This window comes from Nyctereutes procyonoides, unplaced genomic scaffold (assembly GCF_905146905.1).
Source record: "Nyctereutes procyonoides isolate TBG_1078 unplaced genomic scaffold, NYPRO_anot_genome, whole genome shotgun sequence".
Classification (NCBI taxonomy): Eukaryota; Metazoa; Chordata; class Mammalia; order Carnivora; family Canidae; genus Nyctereutes; species Nyctereutes procyonoides.
In genome coordinates this window covers 18188602-18207562 of record NW_026575128.1, presented here as the reverse complement: position 1 = coordinate 18207562, position 18961 = coordinate 18188602, and the positions used below count along the sequence as shown (strand labels likewise).

The window sequence follows — 18961 nt, the reverse complement described above, 5'->3', positions numbered from 1 at the left end:
CACGCCCAAACCTCCCCCTACAGAGAGAGAGAGAGAGAGAGAGAGAGAGAGAGAGAGAGACACCAGGAGGACAGGACAAAGGGCCAGAGCTTCAGTCACCATGCAAAGTCATCCTGCCTTGCAGGCTCTTTCCAACTTGTTTACCTCCTTTCTTCCCCCAACATCCCCCTCTCCCACAGACAATCTTACCCACCCAAGAAGCTGACTGTGTCCAGTTGGCAGTGACTGTCCATCCGCTGGGCCAGAACCTGAATCCTGGATGGAGGCCCGGAGCCTCGGCTCATACCATGGCAACAGGCACCCAGCAACATGTCTTAACTCCCCATCCCACTGCCCTCCTCCTCTCAGCCTTCCCCAGCTCCCTTAGGACTCTCCACTCACCCATTCAAGCCCCGGGAGCTAGAGGGACCTCCCTGAGACCCTTAGACTCAATCTAGCCTCACTGCTCCAGAACCACCCAGTTCCCAGTCTGCTCCTCTCTATGAAATCACCGATCTTCTCTCCATATCACCTGTTCTTTTTTTTCCCCTCCTCCTACCGCAGAGCCCAGGGTGGAACTTCTGTTGTCGCCCTGGCTTCCTTTCTCTGATCTTTTTTCCTTCCATCCTTCTTACTGTGGCTCACTGGACTCTCAACTTACCTTCTCTGACCTGTTGCCCCCAAGATTACTACTGTATCCCTTTCCTTCCCAAAGCTCCTCATTACACCCCCTCTTCCCCCGACCCAAACTCCAAGATCTGCTGCTGACAGGACAGGGGGGAAGTGACCTGGGTTGTAGTCATGGAAGGTTTTAAAACCACATCTGAATTATGTTAAGATTATAACCACTGGATGAAACTGGGGTGAAGGGTAGGTGGGACGTCTCTGTACTACTTTTTGCATCTTCCTGTGACTCTATAGTCATTTCAAAACAAAAATATAAAAACACATCCTGAATCAGTTCTGATTTCACTCCTTTTCCCTCAGCGTGTCCGCCAGCACTCCTACTCTCGGAGTCCTGGAGACCACGCACCTCCGGCCGTCTTCCTGGGCTACGCTTAGCTGTCAGTGGGATCTCCTGTTCCACGTGTACCACCATGGGATGGTGGGGGTGTAAAACTCAGTTCCAGACTAGGTGTTAAAAACGGATTCTCTCTTCCCCCAGCTCGAGCACAAACTCATAACAGGAGTCAAGCTAAGTCCTTGGCCCATTCTAGCTGGCTTCCAGTTCTCCAACAAAGCCCGGACTACAACAGATGAGGAAGGCAGAGGGGCAAGGAAGGGCCTAGCTGGTGGTGTCCGGGTCAGATGACGTCAGGTCAGGAATTACTATTCCTCTCCGGGAGATAAGGACGGTGGATACCAGTAACCTATGAATGCGAGGAGCAAGTACCTTTGCCTCCACATCTGGTTTCTCTCTCACCCCCAAATGTATTCCTCAGCTCCGTTCTCAGAAGCAGTTGTTGAAGGGAACGCTAACTTCTGCCTGGGAGGCCTGAGGCTAAGTAGAGAAAGGGTGCAGAGCTGGAAAGCCTGACTCCTGGGGCCTTCTCTTGCCTCTCTCTGCACCAGTGGGCCTGTCTATCCCTCATCCTGATGGAAGACAGAGCTCGTTGGCTGCTGCACCCACCGATGTTTATTGTTCCCTAGGTTCCCTGGAATTTAAGAGGCCAGGTTGAGGGCTTATTGACCCTAGCTGTTGGGGTTACTCCTTATTTGCTGTTCTTCTTATCATAGGTGCCAGCACCCTTGTAGCCACTCACATAGCCTGAGTTGTCGGTTGCCTCTTCCCGGCCTGCGATGCCTTTGCCCTTGCCACTCTCGTCGAAGCGCTCCTTGTGGCTGCCTGTGTACTTGCTGGTGTCCGTCAGCCGGCTCACCGCCCCCACTGTTGTTGCTTTCTGCAAGCCAGAGGATGGGAGGGTCTGATCCCTCTCTCTTCCCCTTCACTGTCACAGCCCTTCTCTAAAGCTGGTCTTTGACTCTGCTAGTACTCGGCAGGCGCGGGCATGGGGCTGCTTTTGTTAGGGGCCAGGTGTAGCATGTACTCACGGGTGGGAACTCATGGGAGTCTGGTGTGTGGGAATGAATGGGGTGTGTGTGGATTTTTCTGCTTCCAAGGGAGTTATTTTGACCAGGCTGCAGCCAGAGAGGACTTCAACCCCAGTACGCAAGGTTCCTCCTCCTGGGAGAGGCCGATTTGAAACCTAGACTAGAAGGAACTTAAAATAGAGAGGGGACAAATAGGGAAGAGATGGTGGGTGAGAGGCAGGCGGTCAGAGGTTGCACCTTATAGGAGAGCAGGAAGAGGAATGAGGAGCAGGGACCGAGTCCTCTGCGCTCAGGGTTCCCCCACTGCCGTCCGGACACTTGGGAACTAGTCTCAGTTTTACCATTAAGGTAGATGTGGACTCCTCTCTGGGCAACAAGCTCCTCATCCCTGAAATTACCAGATGATCTCCCAATTCTGCTCCAATACCAACGGGGCACTGGAGGCTTTTGGCCTCATCTCCCTCGGGCATTACTAGGGGCAGAGGGTAGGGACAAGGATGGTGGGAAGGGAGACAGGAGCAGCAGGGACTTTGGGGAAGTAGGGTCAAGGGTGAGGGATGAAGACTGCCACTCACGGTAACACCAGTGGTAGCCGGATCCTTGCCCTCCATTAGCTTATAAATGTTCTCCAGAGCTTCATCTGGCTTCTTGTCCTTGAATCGCTTCTGGCTCAGTTCTTTCATCGCCTCCTGGAACTGCTGAAATGTGATGGTTCGGGCATTCTTGGCCCTGGTCAGTCGGATAGAGAAACCCAGGAGCTCTGGAACATGAACTCTTCCCCTTCCAAGGTCCACCCCTTTTGACACTGAGTGTCCTGGGGACAGGGACTAGCACAGGGCCATGGGCCCAGCAGGTGCCCAGTGGACCCATTATGCATGCTCGCCACATGAACTCTTCCATAGCCCACTGCCTTGCTCGGTCTACTCACCACCCCTACCTCCTCTCTGGTCCCTTACTTGACTTTGCTGAATACGATGTCCACATCAGTGGAGGTGACTGTCTTGCCGTCCATGATGCCACAGTCCCTGCAGAGCTTGGAGAAGTTTTTGTTGTTCATTTCAGTGCCGCTGCTCGAGGATTCTCCGAAGACAGCAAACCGCTGGAACGTTTTCCCTGCTTCTGATGCCATGATCAACTGGAGGTGGGGGAGGACAGCAGTGGGGGAGACTCGGGGGTGAGAGAGGAGGGGAGGGGAGGACTGCAGAGTAACCAAGATGAGGATCAAGATAAAATCAGAGTCAACAATAGGAACTAAGCCCCTCCTCCCCGTTCCTCTCTTTCCTTCTCCCCCTCACTCCCATCCCACCTACTGCTCCCGGCACCAGGTGTCCTGGCGTAGATCCTACCTGCTGAGTAATCACCACTGCCACCCACTCCCCACCGCACCCCCCCCACTCTTGTGCACCTGAGAGTACCCGGATGGTGTCTGACCCTTCCCAGTCTCCCTTTATTAAGTGTGTGCAGGTATGTGGGAGCACTAGGGATGTGTGTCACACTAGGGACACGTGTGACAATGGGGAAACGGGGGAGGAGACAGAAGCTTCTATGACCTCAGCAGTGCTTACTTGACATCTCCTCCAGGCCCGGCTATGGCCCTAGTCTTGGGAGAGGGGTCCTTTCATTTCCCCACTTTGCATGCTACGCTGAGCAAGTTGCCAACCTTCTGATCCCTCCAGCTGATCAAACTCCCTCGTCATTCCAGCCTAGCCTGACCTGGTCTCCGGGTCCTGGTCACATTGGCTTATGCTCTGCCCACAAAGCTGAGAGGAGCCCAGGGAAGGGGTTAATGAAAACAGGTTGGCATCAGCCCCACAGTGTCCTCCTTTTTAGTCTCAAGCCCAAGGCAGTGATCAAGATGGAGAATCCTGGGATCCCTGGGTGGCGCAGCAGTTTAGTACCTGCCTTTGGCCCAGGGCGCAATCCTGGAGACCTGGGATCGAATCCCACGTCAGGCTCCTGGTGCATGGAGCCTGCTTCTCCCTCTGCCTGTGTCTCTGCCTCCCTCCCTCCCTCTCTCTCTGTGACTATCATAAATAAATTAAAAAAAAAAAACTAAAAAAAAAAAAAAGATGGAGAATCCCAGTGGCTTTGGCCACCAACCTCAGATCTTTAAATGGCTTCCAATGTTGGGCTCAACACGGCAAGAGCACAGGCCTTGGAGTATAACCTATCTGGGTGGGTCGAGGTGAACAAAGCCAGGGTGGGTGAGTGTCAGACTCTGAAGATCTTCCAGATAAGTTTCTGTGCAGATCAGGGATGTTCCTCAGCATGTCTCTTAGGCTTTTTCTCTGGCCAGAAGCCATATAGATGGATGAACTTCAGGGACTCTAAGCAACCAGATTGATGACTTCCCTTCCCTTCCCTTCCTGTCACTTCCTTGTACAACAAACCCTCTCTTTCCATTCCGATTGCTCTCATGCTTAGTCAAGCCCTCGTCATCTTGCAGCTAGTGGGTTTCTCTGGCTTCTAAAGGATCTCTCTTCTAGGGGTGACCAGGTGGCTCAGTAGGTTAAGTGTCCGACTCTTGATGTCAGGTCCTGGTCTCAGGGTTGTGGGATGGAGGCTGCCGTAGCTCAAGATTCTCTCTCTCTGTGCCTCTTCCCGACCCTGAAAGAAAGGAAGAAAGAATCTCTTTTCTAAATGGAATGCTTCCCCCCACCCCGCATTAATCTATCTTTATCACCCACCCATCATTAATTTTCACAAAACTATTTTTTATCCATTAATCCCGTTCAGGAACACTGCAAGGATCTTCAGTGCCAAGGCCTTTTGCCTGTCATTCAATGACTTTCACAAGAGGTCCCCACTGACCAAACAACACCCACCTGTCATCAGTATTATTTTTCATCTGGGGCCATAATGGCTTGATAGGTTACCTCATAGGGGAAAGAGCATAGCCTTGGAGTGGAATGAATCTGGGTGGGGATTTGCGTCCTAGATTAGTATTTTACAGCACTAGTTGGTTGACCTTGGGCAGATCACTAAAGCTTCTGTTTCAGAAATCACTGAGCTTCATTGAGTTCCTCACCTGTACTGGGAGGACAACAATAGTATTGCAGGAAAATATACAGGAAGTACCTTGCACATAGTAACTAATATTCAATTTTCCAAAATAACATATTTCTGCCCTCAAACTTTCCCTCATGCTCTCATTCTCCGTGGATAGAATGCCCCTCTCTCTCACTCAAATACTCTGTAGTTGTACTCCTCACAGACTGGTACATCATGGGAACAAAACCCCTTTCCTCTTCTGAATTATACCAAGACAATGGTTCCTACTCTGTGGGCTGTGGTCTGCTGGGGAGAGGATTTCTGAATTACTGCACGGGCCCCTGGAATCTCCATGTAGGCAGATTATTGATCATCAACTGAATAAATAATATGCCTTGCTAATGCAGGTTATTATTATATACATAGGTATCATGATTATCAGAATTCTTCTATACACACGGTCATGCCTATTGGGCTCGGTCAGGAGAGTACGTGGCTCTTGATCTTGGAATGTAAGATCGAGCCCCACACTGGGTGTAGAGATCATACTTAAAATCTTAAAAAAGAAGAATTCTCTATAAACTTATTTCATTTCAAAGTATTGCTGAACTCATGGTTGGTCTCCATCAGAGGATTCTAAAACCATCAAGCGGGAGTGGAAATCTCTGATCTCCTACTTGAGAAGAGTGGGAAATGATTGCTGTAGGAATTGCTGCCTAAACAATTAATCTGATTCGAGCATTATTTTTCTTAACTTTTTCTATATTTATCACTTCTCCCACCCACTCCATCATAAGCTTCTAGAGAGGGCATGACCATCCCTCACACTTCTTTGGATTGCATGTACACAGCTGCTTGCACACAGTAAGTGCTTAAAACTGTTGCTTCATCAAATTCATAGTTTGAAGCTGCTTCTGACCCAAGGGAAGGAAGTTAGAGAGGGATGGCCCTGGTTGGGTCACTTACAGCTGGGCTGCGCTGGCCCCTGGCCCGCCAGAGAAGAACCCTACCTTAAAGCCTCTGCCTCCTTTCAGCCTTCGGATCGCTGAGACCCCTGTCCCTGAAGCAAACAGATCCCAGTGGAAATTCCCCACCTCCCTCTGCCACACGCCCCTGCTTAGGCCCCTTATCAGGTTCCCCCTGAGTCATCCTGACCCAGAGACGAATTTAGATGCTGGAACCTCCAGGTCCTGCCCTCCCCCACTCTGAGTAAGAGTACTTTAGACACATCAGAGATGGGGGCAGGCAGGCAGGAGGAAGCTCTTGCTTGGGGCGGGCTTTCTTCCCCAGCTCCAGGAGGGCTGGGGACAGCTCTGCCTGTCCTGCCCAGCTTTATCTGTGTGGTCCTAATGCCAACAGCCTTTCCCCGTCCAGGAGAGTGTTAAACTGGCATCCAGAGGGAAGAGGGGACTAGGCCAGCTGCCAGGGTGCCCAGCTTCTGGGCCTGTTTCTGAGGGAAACTGTTATGAAGGGAGTGGGGGAAGGGAACAGAGGAAAACTCTGGTGCTCCGAATTGCGAGGAGGTTTGGGGGTCCTTTAGATGTGACGAAAGCTGGGCTTGATCCTGACCAGTTCTCCTGCTCTGGGTCACCTCCTCCCTCTTGGCCCTCCTTCTTTCCAACAGACCCTGCCAAGTGGGGATGAAAGGGGCATTGATGTTCCTTGGATGGGAGGGGGTTGTGGGTGGTGAGGGGGGTGGTGGTGGGGTGGTTCCCAGGCAGGAGACAGGAGGGCAGTTTGGGGGTCTTGGGGGGGCAGTCTGTGCTGGTGTTGCGGTTGGCAGCTCCAGTTCCATTGGCCATTGTTTCCAACTGGCCTGCCGCCCAGCCCCCGAAATGGTAACTCAGGAACCAGGCTGAAGGAACCCGGAGTGGGGACCCTTGTGGGGAGGGGGCGCTGGGAGGGTGCAGGTGGGGAGAAACTCCATCTGCCTTCCTTGTGCCTGAGAGGCTTGGGCACCCCTGGGCCGCCTAAGCACCCCGTTCCCGGTGGCCTTCCTCTCGGGCACAGGGAGGGTGCAGCTCGGCTGGGGGGGCGGGAAGGCCCGCAAACCCACTGCAGGCCTCAGAGGACTCAGCAGTCCCAGGGGAGCACCGCCGGCCGCGCCGGTCTCCCGCTCCTGCTCCGGGGACCAGGAGGGGTGAGCACCCAGGCCACAGGGTCTCCTGGGTTCCAGCCCGGGACACCACGTCCTGCCTGAGCCCCGCGCCGCCCCCGCAGGCTTGACTCCGCCCCCGCGCCTGTTTACCCTCGAGTCGAAACCCCTGGGGGTCCCTGGCCCCTCCCCGCCCCCCCTTGGGGCCTTGACCCGGGAGTCCCCGTCGGCCATCCTCCCCCCTCCTGCGAGCTCCTCTATTTATAGCGGCCCCCCGCATTCCCCGCCCCCCCTCCCCGCCTTGTTTTCCAACTTCTCCCGGAGCCGCCGAGAGCAGGCGTCGGACGCAGCGGCGAGGAGGTACCGGCCCCCGGGCACCCCGGGGCGGGAACCCCGCTCCTCGCGACCCCCGCCCCGCCCCCGGCGCACCTGCCCCTCCCGCCGAGACCCCCGCCTCCGCGGCGGCCGTCCCCCCCATCCCGCGGCCTCACCCCGCGGCGCCCGCTCTCCCGGCGAGTGGAGATGGGGTGTCAGCGCCCCGGGGCCACCCCCCGCCCGGCCCGCTCCGGAGTCTGGGGGCGAAGGGAGGAACCGCGGTGCGATAGGCAGTTCCCGGTCACGGGGGGCGGGGCCGAGGGCGGGCGCGGGGATCCCCGCGGGACGGAGGGTCCCCGCAGCCCACGGCCGCCCGGTGCAGGGGGGCGGGGGGCGCGGGGCGCGGAGGCTCCCCGCGGTCGGCCTCGCTGGAGCAGCCCCGCCCGGAGCGGCGATGGCCGGGGCCGGGCGAGGGGGGCGTGCTCGCCGGGGCGGGCGGGGCTGCGGGGAGCCGGGGGGGGGGAGGGGGGGCGGGGCGGGTCCGCGGGGAGCCCTCGCCGGGCGGGCCGCACAGTCAAAGGCAAGTGAAGGTGGAAGCGGCCGCGGCGGCAGCAGGTCGGGGGAGGGGCGGGCGAGGGGCGCGGGCCCGGGGGGCGGGCGCCGGGCGGGGGGGGGGTCGGGGTCCCTCGGGGTTGGGTGCGGGGGGCGCACGGAGGGGCGCGGGCCCGGGGACGGGGGTGGGTCGGGGTCCCTCGGGGCTGAGCGCGGGGGGCGCAAGGAGGGGCGCGGGCTGCGCGCACAAAGGCGGAGGCGCGGGGGGCGTGCGGGGCTTGGGCCGGGTGCCGGCTGCGCGCCGGCCGCCTGGGGGTCGGTCCCCACGCGCGCGGACGGCGTGGACCGGGCGGGTCGGGTGCGGGGGGCTGGGCCCTGCGGTCCGCTCCGTGCTGCGCGGCCCTGCCCGGGCGCTCGGCCCCTGCGGGTCCTCGGGGAGGCCGCCCCGCTCCGCTTCTCCAGCCGCGGGACCCACCGAGCCCGCGTGGCGGACACACGCGGAGGCGCGAGGCTCGCTGCCTTCTGTTTCTAAACGTTTACATGGGAAACAGCCCCGCTCAGCTGCAGCTGCCCGGGCCCACTTGAGCGCCGTCAAAACCCTGAGCACCCCCCCACCCCCCACCCCCGGCCCCCACTTCCAGTTTGCAGATAGGAAACTGAGGCCGAGGAAGTAGCGAGTTGGCCAAGGTCAGGGCCTTAGCGGCAGAGCCCGGGCTGCAGCCGCGGTTCCAGGAGACATATCCGCGCCCCCGCCCCCCAGCCCCCCCATACCCGCTCTCCGCGGGCCCCCAGGCCCCCACCCGCAGCGATTGGGGTGAAGCCCGGAGAAGACGCGCTCATTAGACCAGGGCGTAGAGACCAGGGAGGGTTAGTGACCTGGGGTGCTCGTGTCACAGGTGGTTGGTTAGTCCAGATCTTGGCCGAGGCTCTCTGTCCAGACAGGACCCGGCGTCCGTGGCCATGTCATTCACCTCGTTGCCTTGTTTTCTCAGACCCCAGGGCGCGGAGAGAGCACACTGACCCCTGACCCCGCCGCGCAGCCAATAGGAGCCCAGTAAGTGACCCCACCCCCAGGCCACTGCACAGGTGTCCGGCTCCTCACTCCTCGGTGGCCCCACTGAGGTTGAGCCTGCGCTAGTTTATCCACAGGGTCGGGAGGGACAGTGGGGAGGAAGGGAAGGCCTGGGTCACTTGGGCACAGGTGCCCCTTGCCCTTTTTTTGTCTCCCCCTCCCCCCCCTTGGTCAGGGTTCTCGGATCCTTTTTAGCCCCTTTCCCTTGGAGCTGCTGACTTTGAGGCTTAGTTGAAGGTCACAGTTAGTTATGAACTCTCACTAGTCCATCCCTCAGTGTCGTTGGAGTACCCGGTCACTAGCCGTCAGTTGCATCCCTACCTCATTGGGGGGGGGCAGGGGTGGCCCCTAAATATAGCCTGGGAAATCAGCTGCTCCTGTCCCACCCCAGGGTTTCCTTCCAGGGCAGAGGGGAGTCCAGAGGTGTGGGCATTGAGGGGCAGCGATGCGGATGGCTGTTCTGAAGAGACATGGTGTCCCGAGTCCTCGGCCACCAGCGCTCCGTCCCAGCAGCCTGGGCCTGGATGTGGGGCTGGGCGCTGGGGAGGCCCTGGGAGGTCACGGCCCAGTTTTTGGCTCTGGGGCCCTCTGGCCCCTGCACCGGCCTGGGCTGAGAGAGGAAGCGGGCGTTAGGCCACCTCCCCGACCCTGGTGTTTCGTCATCCTGCCAGGCCACCATGGCAGAGCTGCAGGAGGTGCAGATCACAGAGGAGAAGCCGCTGTTGCCAGGGCAGACGCCCGAGACGGCCAAGGTTATGAGACCCCCTGACTAACTTCCAGGCCCAAGTTCCAGACCTGCAGTCATCCCCTCGCCTCCTGTCGCCCCAAATCCATAATCTCATTCTAATCCACACCCCTGTTTCTCCACCTGGACCCACGTCTCTCCCCGCGCCGCCGCCACGGGAGTCCAGGCCTGTGCCCCATCACTGCACTAACCTTCATCCTCTTCATGTCTCTTTGTCATCTCTTTCTGTCTCTTGTCTTGGTCTTTTTGCCCACCTGTCTTTGTCTGTGTCTGTCTCTCCATCTGTGACTACACGGCTGTGTGTCTCTGTGCATATCTGTTCTTGTGTGTGTGTGTGTGTGTGTGTGTGTGTGTCTCTCCAGGAGGCTGAGTTAGCTGCCCGAATCCTCCTGGACCGGGGACAGGTAACAGCTTGGGGGGGGGGGGTCCCTGCTGTCCCAGGGCGGGAGGAGGGGTTCTCTTATCCCCCAGTAAGGAGAGGGCCCCTACTCTCTGCTTCCTTCCCTTGCATTCCAGTCTCTTCCTGTCCCCATTTCTCCCTTTGCTTCCTTTCTCCTCCTCAGGGTTCCTTGGTGCTCTCTCCTCCTTCATGATTCTTTTCCACCCTCAGAATCATCTTCTGTTATTTTATTTACCCAAACCAAATTCTTGTCGGCCCTATTTCTAATTCTTTGCTCTGGCCTCCTCTCTTTGCCCCCCCACCTCAACTCCCCGACTCTGTGGGCCTTTTGTGGGTGTCCTACTCCTGCCTCTTTTTCTTCTCAGCCTAACTGCCCCCTGATGACGACCTGTTTTTCTGCAGACTCACTCTGTGGAGACACCGTATGGCTCTGTCACTTTTACTGTCTATGGGACCCCCAAGCCCAAACGCCCAGCGATACTCACCTACCATGATGTAGGACTCAACTGTAAGTACCTGCGCTTCCCCTCCCGCTCCTCCTCTGGAAGAGGCTGGTGGGAAGGGTCAAGACCCAAGGGAAGGGCTCGGTCAGGTCAGTACGGGCAGGAAGGGAGCCATGTGGCGCGTCCAGCAGGCATTCAGTCCTGGTCGGATTATGGCCAAGAGGGCGGGCTCTGACGCGGGGATGCTGTCCCCTGGCTGATTTTACTGTCGGGGCGGCGGGGATTCTCTTTAGATAAGTCTTGCTTCCAGCCGCTCTTTCAGTTCGGGGACATGCAGGAAATCATTCAGAACTTCGTGCGGGTTCATGTGGATGCCCCTGGAATGGAAGAGGGGGCTCCCGTGTTCCCTTTGGGGTGAGAATCAGCTCCTTCTCTCCTCACCGGGCTTCAGGGCACAGGACAGGGGCGGGGAAGAGAGGACCAGGGGAGGAGGGAAGGGAGGACGGCGGAGACTCTGGGAGAGGGCGACCCCCAAAGGCTGGGGCGGCGGGGGCGGCCTGCCGTTTCCCTTCACGTTCTTCTCTTCCGCAGGTATCAGTACCCGTCTCTGGACCAGCTCGCGGACATGATCCCTTGCATTCTGCAGTACCTGAAGTGAGAGGCTGGGGAACCCCCAACGCAGAGCTCTCTGGTTGGCACAGGCGGCCCTCGGGACTGCTGTGTGGCCCGGGGTTTCTGGGCGAGCTGTGGTCTCTGGCCCAGCTAGATCCCCCCCTCTGTGTCTCCACCTGACTGTTAAGAAGAAGTGGGGGGTTGGAAGTGGACTTGAATCCCCAGAGTGGTCCTGACAGATGAGACAGGAAGACGGATAGAGACAGGAGGACAGATAGAGACAGGAGGACGGATAGAGACACGAGGACTGATAGAGACAGGAGGATGGGCGTCCTGATCTGGAAGGTAGAGGAAGAGGAGGCGCAGTCCCAGGGAGCCAGATAGACTCGCTTCTGCCTTCCAGCACCCTCCTGCAGACGCACACCTGGGGCACACCTGGGGCCGCCCGGGGCGGGAGGGGCAGCAGGGGAGCCTGGGGGCTGTGCACTCAGTGCTGACACCTGGGGCCTGGCCCTGGCTCAGCTTTTCCTGGGCACCCGGGCCCTGCGCAGCCCCACGTGGTTGGCCGTTTCCCCATTCTTCCTATTGTTTGCCTACGTGGTGTCTTTTTTTCCCCCCATCCTGCTTCAAGCTCCTTTCTTCCCGGTTCCTCACAAGGAACCAGGAACTAAAACAGAACAAGTTGAACTAGCTCCGGAGAATTGAAAATGGACACAGAGCTCTGTAGGAAAACACTGTCTGGTTGCTGGATGGGTGTTTCTTTTTAAGATACCAGCTCCCTGGGGCACATGGGTGGCTCAGGAGGCTAAGCGTCTGCTGCCTTCAGCTCAGGTCGGGGTCCCGGGGTCCTGGGATCAGAGCGCCCAGTCTCTGGAGGAGACTTCTCTGCTTCTCCCTCCTTCTCTCTGCCCGCCCCCCCACACCCCCATGTTCTGTCTCTGGCTTTCTCTCTTTCAAATAAATAAATACAATCTTAAAAAAAAAAAAGATACTAGCTCCCCAATAAAGGGCTGAAGTCCGGTTCAGGGTCCTGCACTGGCTGCCAGTGTCAGCTGTTAGCTCCTTGGTGCCCCTCTCTTTTAGCAGCCCTCAAGGGGAGGGTGCGGTCCAGGCTTTGTGCATGTGACCTTGGGAGGGAGGGTGAGGGGTTTGCAGGGCCAAAGGTTTTGGACACCAGGGCCCGTTGGCTATATATTTCTCTTTCCCAGTTTCTCCACAATAATTGGAGTTGGTGTTGGAGCTGGAGCCTACATCCTGTCACGTTATGCTGTAAGAAATTTAAAAAAACCCAGACGGGGGAAGGCAGGTTTAAGGCTCACGGCCGACTGATTAGGAGACTCCTGTGTGCCCGTGTGTGTACGGGGAGGACTTGGGTACAAGGGTGTGGACCCCATGGGAGCGTAAGCGGCCAGAGCTCAGCGGGAAGGGGGTACGGCCCCACCCCGCCTCTGATCGCCCCACTTTCTGCTCCTCCTCAGCTGACCCACCCGGATACAGTCGAGGGGCTTGTTCTCATCAACATTGATCCCAATGCCAAGGGTTGGATGGACTGGGCGGCCCACAAGGTTTGGAGGGACCTGCGTGTTGAGGTCTAGGGTGGGGGCCCCGTTGTGTGGGTCCAGTTAGGCTCCACCAGCATGCTGGTTGGCCTGTGAACTTGAGGGAGCGGGAGTGGAGCAGAAAAGATGTGTCCCTGTTGAGTCTGGCTCCCTCCTCTTCCTCGTGCCCTGAGCTTGTCCACCTGCCCTTCCTCATAGCTAACAGGTCTCACCTCTTCCATTCCGGAGATGATCCTCGGACATCTTTTCAGCCAGGTGGGTGCTTGTGGAAGAGGGAGCCGGTAAGAGGGGAACCAGCAGGGGCTTGAAGGCCTGGGGTGACTTCCTTAGAGGGGACGGGGTCCGGGGCAGGAAGAAGGCTCACTGTTTTTCTCTGGTAACTTGATTTGTCTGCTTCTCCCTTTTCTTTCCTTCAGGAGGAGCTGTCTGGAAACTCGGAGCTGATACAGAAGTACAGAAACATCATCACGCATGCGCCCAACCTGGAGAACATTGAACTGTACTGGAACAGCTACAACAAGTGAGTGGGGTGCGCTCGTGTGGGACAGAGGCGGCGCAGGCCTAGGGCCTGAGAGGGAGGCCGGGCCCCATGGTGCCCCCAGGGCAGGATTTCGGGGCCCCTGGGGCAGCTGCGGGCCAGGTCCTCCCTTCCTGCTGTTTACTTCCCTTGGAGTTTTGGATTCCCAGAAGTGAGGTCACCTCTGGTCCTGCTGCCCTCCTTGCCCCCTTCACTGCCCTCTGGCCAGGCACCTAGGGCACAAGCGACCGCAGGGCTTTGCGGCCTGCCAGCCACCTTCCCCTGTGGCTCCCACTTTTAACTGTTAGTATTCAACTGTGATTTGGGGAGGAAGACAGCTTCCTCAGGGAGGGGGTGGCTTCCATCCACATGGATAGCGCTGCCTGTCTAATGTTCCTGCTCTCCTTTGAACCCCTCCCTAGTCGCCGAGACCTGAACCTGGAGCGTGGCGGTGCCGTCACCCTCAGGTAAGACGTGAGGAGGGAGAGCTTTGCCCCTCTCCCCAGATCTTCCCTAGGTGCTCACGTTCCTTAGAAGACGGGGAATCTCTTAACAGGGCATTGTCTTGTCATCTCCCACCCCACCCTGTGGAGCAGATCCCACACCCTCTAGGTCCTCCCCCTTTGGGTCGTCTGGGAAGGGTCAGTGGGGTGCAGAAGACTCTTGCCTCTTTGGGGCCAGACATTTTCCAGCTGCTCTCCTGGGAGGCGGGTGAGGGAACGGCAGGGGCTCACCCCCTTATCCCTGACACTATGCTTCTAGGTGCCCTGTGATGCTGGTGGTGGGAGACCAAGCACCCCATGAAGATGCAGTGGTCAGTAGAGAACTTTGAGGGGGGAGGTGAGGGAGGGTTGGAGTCCTTGGGTGGTGGTCAGAGGGGTAGCTTGCCTCTTGGGAGGATTTGGTGTGGAATTGGGAGAGCAGCTGTGGGGCCTACGAGGTTGATTCTTGGTAAGAATGAAATGGGTACGGGGCTGCTAGGAAGGGAACCAGGATCTGGGTCCCTGGGTCCCCACGTCCTTTGGATGGGAGAGGCCATGGGGCATATGACCTCATTCATTCAGCCTCCTGCTTGCTCCAGGTGGAGTGTAACTCAAAGCTGGACCCCACCCAGACCTCTTTTCTCAAGGTCAGTAACCCTGCCCCAGGCCCTGCCTGACTCCTGACCCCCTGTCCGGAGCCATGGGTCCTCTCCACATTCAGCCTCTAGGCCCTCAAGTGGGGTAGATAAAGAAAATAAACTCTCAAGACGCCTGGGTGGTCAGTGGTTTCAGGGGTTGAGCGTCTGCCTGCGGCTCAGGTCATGGTCCCGGGGTCCTGGGGACTCCCCGTGAGAAGCCTGCTTCTCCCTCGGCCTGTGTCTCTGCCTCTGTCTCTGTGTCTCTCATGAACAAATAAATAAAATCTTGAAAGAAAGAAAGAGAGAAAGAGCGAGCTCGCTCGCTCACAGGGCCTGCAGGGAGGCTGGGAAGCTGGGGAAGAGAACCCTTCCACCTCTTGGCCTGGCTCCTTTTGTCTCGGTCTGTGGCTCTTCCTCTCAACAGAGGTCCCCCCCTCCCGCCCCCGCACAGATGGCCGACTCTGGAGGTCAGCCCCAGCTGACGCAGGTGAGCACCCCTGCTCTCCGGGACGTGGCTGCGGCTGGCGCCGAGCCCTGTACACACGCCGCTGCCGCGCACCCCTTGCCCAGCCCGCCCCGGCCCCGGCCTGGCCCCAGCTGGGCTCTGACCTCCCTCGCCGCCCCCCCTCGTCCCCCTTTGCAGCCAGGCAAGCTGACCGAGGCCTTCAAGTACTTCCTGCAAGGCATGGGCTACAGTGAGTACTGGGGGCCCGGGGCTGTCGCGGAGGGGGGTGGGGCACCGAGGGCTAGTTCTGGGACTTAGCCTGGCTGTGAAACCATCGCCCTGCCATGCGTGACCCGGTTCCATCCCGGCACCAGGCTCTCCTTCCCACCTCCCATGCTCTGCTTCTGCCTCCACAGTGGCCTCGTCCTGCATGACTCGCCTGTCGCGATCGCGCACGGCCTCGCTGACCAGTGCAGCGTCCATTGATGGCAACCGGTCCCGCTCCCGCACCCTGTCGCAGGGCAGCGAGTCTGGGACTCTCCCTTCAGGGCCGCCGGGGCATACCATGGAGGTCTCCTGCTGAATGGCCCTCGGTTGCCCTGCTCACCGGACCCAGCCCTCACCTCCGCCTGCACTAACCTGGGAGGTGGTAGGGCACTGGGTCAGAGTAAGGGAGGATGGGCAGATCATGTGGGGAGATGACCTTGATCTTTGATTGCTACCCTAACCTTGACCTCTAACCTGTGATTCCCCTCAGCTCCTGGGAGAGATGTCCTAATATCTCTTAGGGACCCAGACCCCTAAATTATCCCTCTCCTTCATTCTGGTGTTAAGGTGGAGAGGGCACGTGTCCCCTCTCCCTAATTTAGGTGTCCATAGATAAGGGATAAGAGGTTGTGGTAGTCGTCCCATGGTGCCCCCACCAGACTCTCCCTGCTTACCCCACTGCAAGGGGAGGGGACTTGGGGCTGGGACTCCATTCACCAAAGCTGATACAGCTTCTCATTAACCCTTCAGATCTCTGAAGAGTATGGGCCTAAATGAATGTGTGTCAGAGAAGGCTTGCTGGTGGGTTAGTGGTCCTCAGGGTGAGGTAGAGACATCCAGTGTGTGAAACGGAAGTCGGAATGGTGGTCTGTGAACAAGTCTGAGGGAAGGATCAGAGCTGGGGCAATAGGAAGGGGCCTGGGGCCATTGGCTGCACTAACTTTGGTAGCTGTGTAGACAGTGTGTGTCTACAGTGGGAGGGGGAGGGAGCTCAGCTGGGACAGGGCTGCTTGGGGCTTGGCGTAGGGGTGGGAAGGGCTGCCTTGGGGCTCTGCCCACACTGTGTCGTGTGTGGAGGGTGCCCTCCTGTGTCCCACAACTTCTGCTGTAACAATAAACTGTAGAGGAACTGACCACCATTCCTTGCCTGAGTATGCCTGCATCACGCCCTTTCCCCAACTCCCCTCACCCCCCGCCCCACTCCTGTGCTCGGCTCAGATGTGTCACGGTACTTCACAGAATGCGACTGCAGAGTCACTGGCCCCAATTCCAACAGGATGGTATCGTCCTAGATAGTGATAGTATCCCCAAGTCCTGGGGACAGGGGAGCCACGTGGGTGTTACAAGACTCCCTTATTAGTCACGGATCCTCGAGAAATGCCACAGGGTTTCAGAGATGTCACCAGTATCACGGTCTTAAGAAGGAAGTATAGAATGCTGGCTGAGTGTCCAAGGACGTCTGTGATCACCTTCCTGCAGGATCCTCCTTAGCGGGTACCTCTATTCCATTTTGGATGGTTCAGTACAACGAGGAGACCAGGCCCCACTCGGTTACTGGAGAGGTTGTGTTGCTCATAGTTGGTCCCAATCCGAAGACTCCCTCAGGAGGATAACAGCCCGACGGAGGATTTCCTCTCAGGAGACCTCTTTAATTAGACTATGTTTGTGGTTCTCTGAGAAGCTTTTCAACGAGTGTGCACAATACTCATCAAGAGGACTTCGGATATTCTGTGGCTGTCGCAGGCCGACTCTCGGGCTCTCGGGAGCACAAGAAGTAAGAACCAAGAAGGCACCCTGTGGTCACCGATAAGAGTACTGTGGGGGGAATATTACAGGGTCATTTGCTGGATTGCTTTATGGAGTCTCCACAGACAATTACACGCATTGCTCAATGAAACTGAGCTGAGGACTGACGCAGTGTGGTCCGGGGCCCACACGGTGAGCGGAGGGAGGAAGGGATGTGTCCTTGACTCACTCATAGGACCCAGCGTTTTTTCAAGGAGCTGGGCCAGGATGAGAAGGGGCAGGGGTATCCGGTGGCATGGGGAGTTCTCGCGCTGGTGCTGGCGAGGGCGACGGGTGGCCACGTGCAGGGCGGCAGGTGCTTAGGGGCCATGCGAGAGCACAGAACTACCATAGCTGGAGTCACTGGGACTAGTGGCTCCAAGGCAAACAAAACACGGGGAAAAGGCAACGAACTCAGCGGCCTCAGCCTTGACTGACAGGAGGCTGGCTCAGTCCACACAGCGAGCCGCCTTCTCCCTAGGGGGTGTGAGTTTGAGCCCCGTGCTGGGCGTGGAGACCACTTAGAACAAAACCCGAGAGGGGTGCTGTGGTGCACGATGGAGGGGAAGGCGGGTGCCCACACAGACAACACCGTGGGCGAGGCCGCCTTCCGAGGAGGGGGACCTGATGCTCAGGTGTACACGTGCCAGGGCGTGTGGGGCTGAGGTGGTGGCCATGTGGGTCCTGCAGCTGTGTGGCCACGAGCACCCTCTGTCCTGCAGCTGTGTGGCCACGAGCACCCTGCTTCCTGCAGCTGTGTGGCTGTGAGCACCTTCTCCTGCAGCTGTGTGGGCTGTGAGCACCCTCTGTCCTGCAGCCGTGTGGTCGTGAGCACGCTCCGTCCTGCGGCTGTGGGCTGTGAGCACCCTCTGTCTTGCAGTTGTGTGGGTTAAGAGCACCTTCTCCTGCAGCTGTGTGGCCGTGAGCACCCTGTGTCCTGCAGCTGTGTGAGCCACAAGCACCTTCTCTTGCAGCTGTGTGGCCGCGAGTACACCCCGAGTGGGGGGAGAGCTGCCCTCTGTGGGGACAGGGAGGGGCTGCCGCCCTCAGCTGATCTCCTGGTTCTGCTGGCCCCCACCTTCGGGCCAGCCCGCGGTGGGGGGTGTGGGCGGCCACGGACTGGCTGGAGTAACTAAACCAAACCAGACGCAAACCAGACTTGCATCCCTCATTCATTCAAAAGGTGTGGGGGGAGCCTAAAGGGTGAATAGTTGGTTGACGCTTGAGAAAGGGCTTGAGCAATGGTTTTCAGAGCTCGATTCTACGTGATCGCCCACATAACACAATAGATACAATTTATTCTGGCCTGGCCATAAACTTAAATAGGGGTCTGTGCTGTCCTTGCTGGTCTGTTAACCATATACAATGTTCCTTCGAGGTATATACACCTGGAGCAACAAGCTTATCTATTAACCAGAACCCTAAATCTTCTGCGCCTTGGGTGTGTCTTACATGCTGGTAGAGGGAAAGCTTGGAGGGATTCACAAATATGCTAAGAATGGACACTTCCTTATCTTTGTTTTGCTTATGCTATATAATGCTGTAGAACCTTGAATAAAGCTGGCACTGCTTGGACGTCATCCACTGTGTCCCTCCTGTCCCCATCTCTTTATTTTTATTTTCCTCATCCCCTTAGGACCCTGATCGTGTTGCCGCAGAGCACGCAACGCGGCGGGGGGTGGGGTGCAGGGCCCTCCCGTGCTTGGCATGGCTCTTCCTCGCCTTCCCCGCCGCCCACGTCCCTCCCTTAGTGACTCAGGCCCACTGCCTCAGTCTCCCCATCCCAGCCCCTGCTTGGGTCCCCGGCCCCGCGGCTTCTGCAGAGCTTGGGAAAACGCTGGATCCTGCCCTTTGGGTGTAGGAGCCGCTCTGTAGCTCTGCCTGAGAGAGGGCTCCATGGGGCCCTTGGGTCCCAGGGAAGGGAGGGGAGTGGTGGAAGGAAGGGGAGAGCACTGGGGCTGAAGGTGCCACGAGGGCCGCAGGCTGGAGGAGGCCACAAGGGGGCCCAGAAG

At 58.0% G+C, this 18961-nt stretch overlaps 2 protein-coding genes across 5 annotated transcripts; one reads left to right on the top strand and one right to left on the bottom strand.

The window, feature by feature from the left end:
- Nucleotides 1-1688: 1688 nt before the first annotated feature.
- TPPP2 (tubulin polymerization promoting protein family member 2) lies at nt 1689-8961 on the bottom strand. Of its 2 annotated transcripts, XM_055341519.1 has the most exons (5): nt 8861-8961; nt 4132-4638; nt 2988-3229; nt 2607-2760; nt 1689-1880 (listed from the first exon to the last, which is right to left on the bottom strand). In XM_055341519.1, the coding sequence occupies exons 3-5, from the start codon at nt 3158-3160 to the stop codon at nt 1692-1694; spliced, it is 516 nt and encodes a 171-aa protein (XP_055197494.1). In that variant the 5' UTR covers nt 3161-3229; nt 4132-4638; nt 8861-8961; the 3' UTR covers nt 1689-1691. The 2 variants fall into 2 exon arrangements, with proteins under 2 accessions (XP_055197494.1, XP_055197493.1); XM_055341518.1 differs by lacking the exons at nt 4132-4638; nt 8861-8961 and adding an exon at nt 3437-3450 and having other exon boundaries at nt 1800-2760.
- On the top strand, nt 7356-18529 carry NDRG2 (NDRG family member 2). Of its 3 annotated transcripts, none has more exons than XM_055341514.1 (17): nt 7356-7477; nt 8977-9038; nt 9728-9808; nt 10164-10205; nt 10604-10709; nt 10938-11058; nt 11236-11298; nt 12465-12525; nt 12735-12821; nt 13014-13070; nt 13232-13335; nt 13755-13799; nt 14095-14146; nt 14414-14461; nt 14904-14939; nt 15096-15147; nt 15314-18529. In XM_055341514.1, the coding sequence occupies exons 3-17, from the start codon at nt 9734-9736 to the stop codon at nt 15478-15480; spliced, it is 1116 nt and encodes a 371-aa protein (XP_055197489.1). In that variant the 5' UTR covers nt 7356-7477; nt 8977-9038; nt 9728-9733; the 3' UTR covers nt 15481-18529. The 3 variants fall into 3 exon arrangements, with proteins under 3 accessions (XP_055197489.1, XP_055197491.1, XP_055197490.1); XM_055341515.1 differs by lacking the exon at nt 7356-7477 and adding an exon at nt 8006-8047; XM_055341516.1 differs by lacking the exon at nt 10164-10205 and having other exon boundaries at nt 7357-7477.
- The last annotated feature ends 432 nt before the right edge of the window (nt 18530-18961 follow it).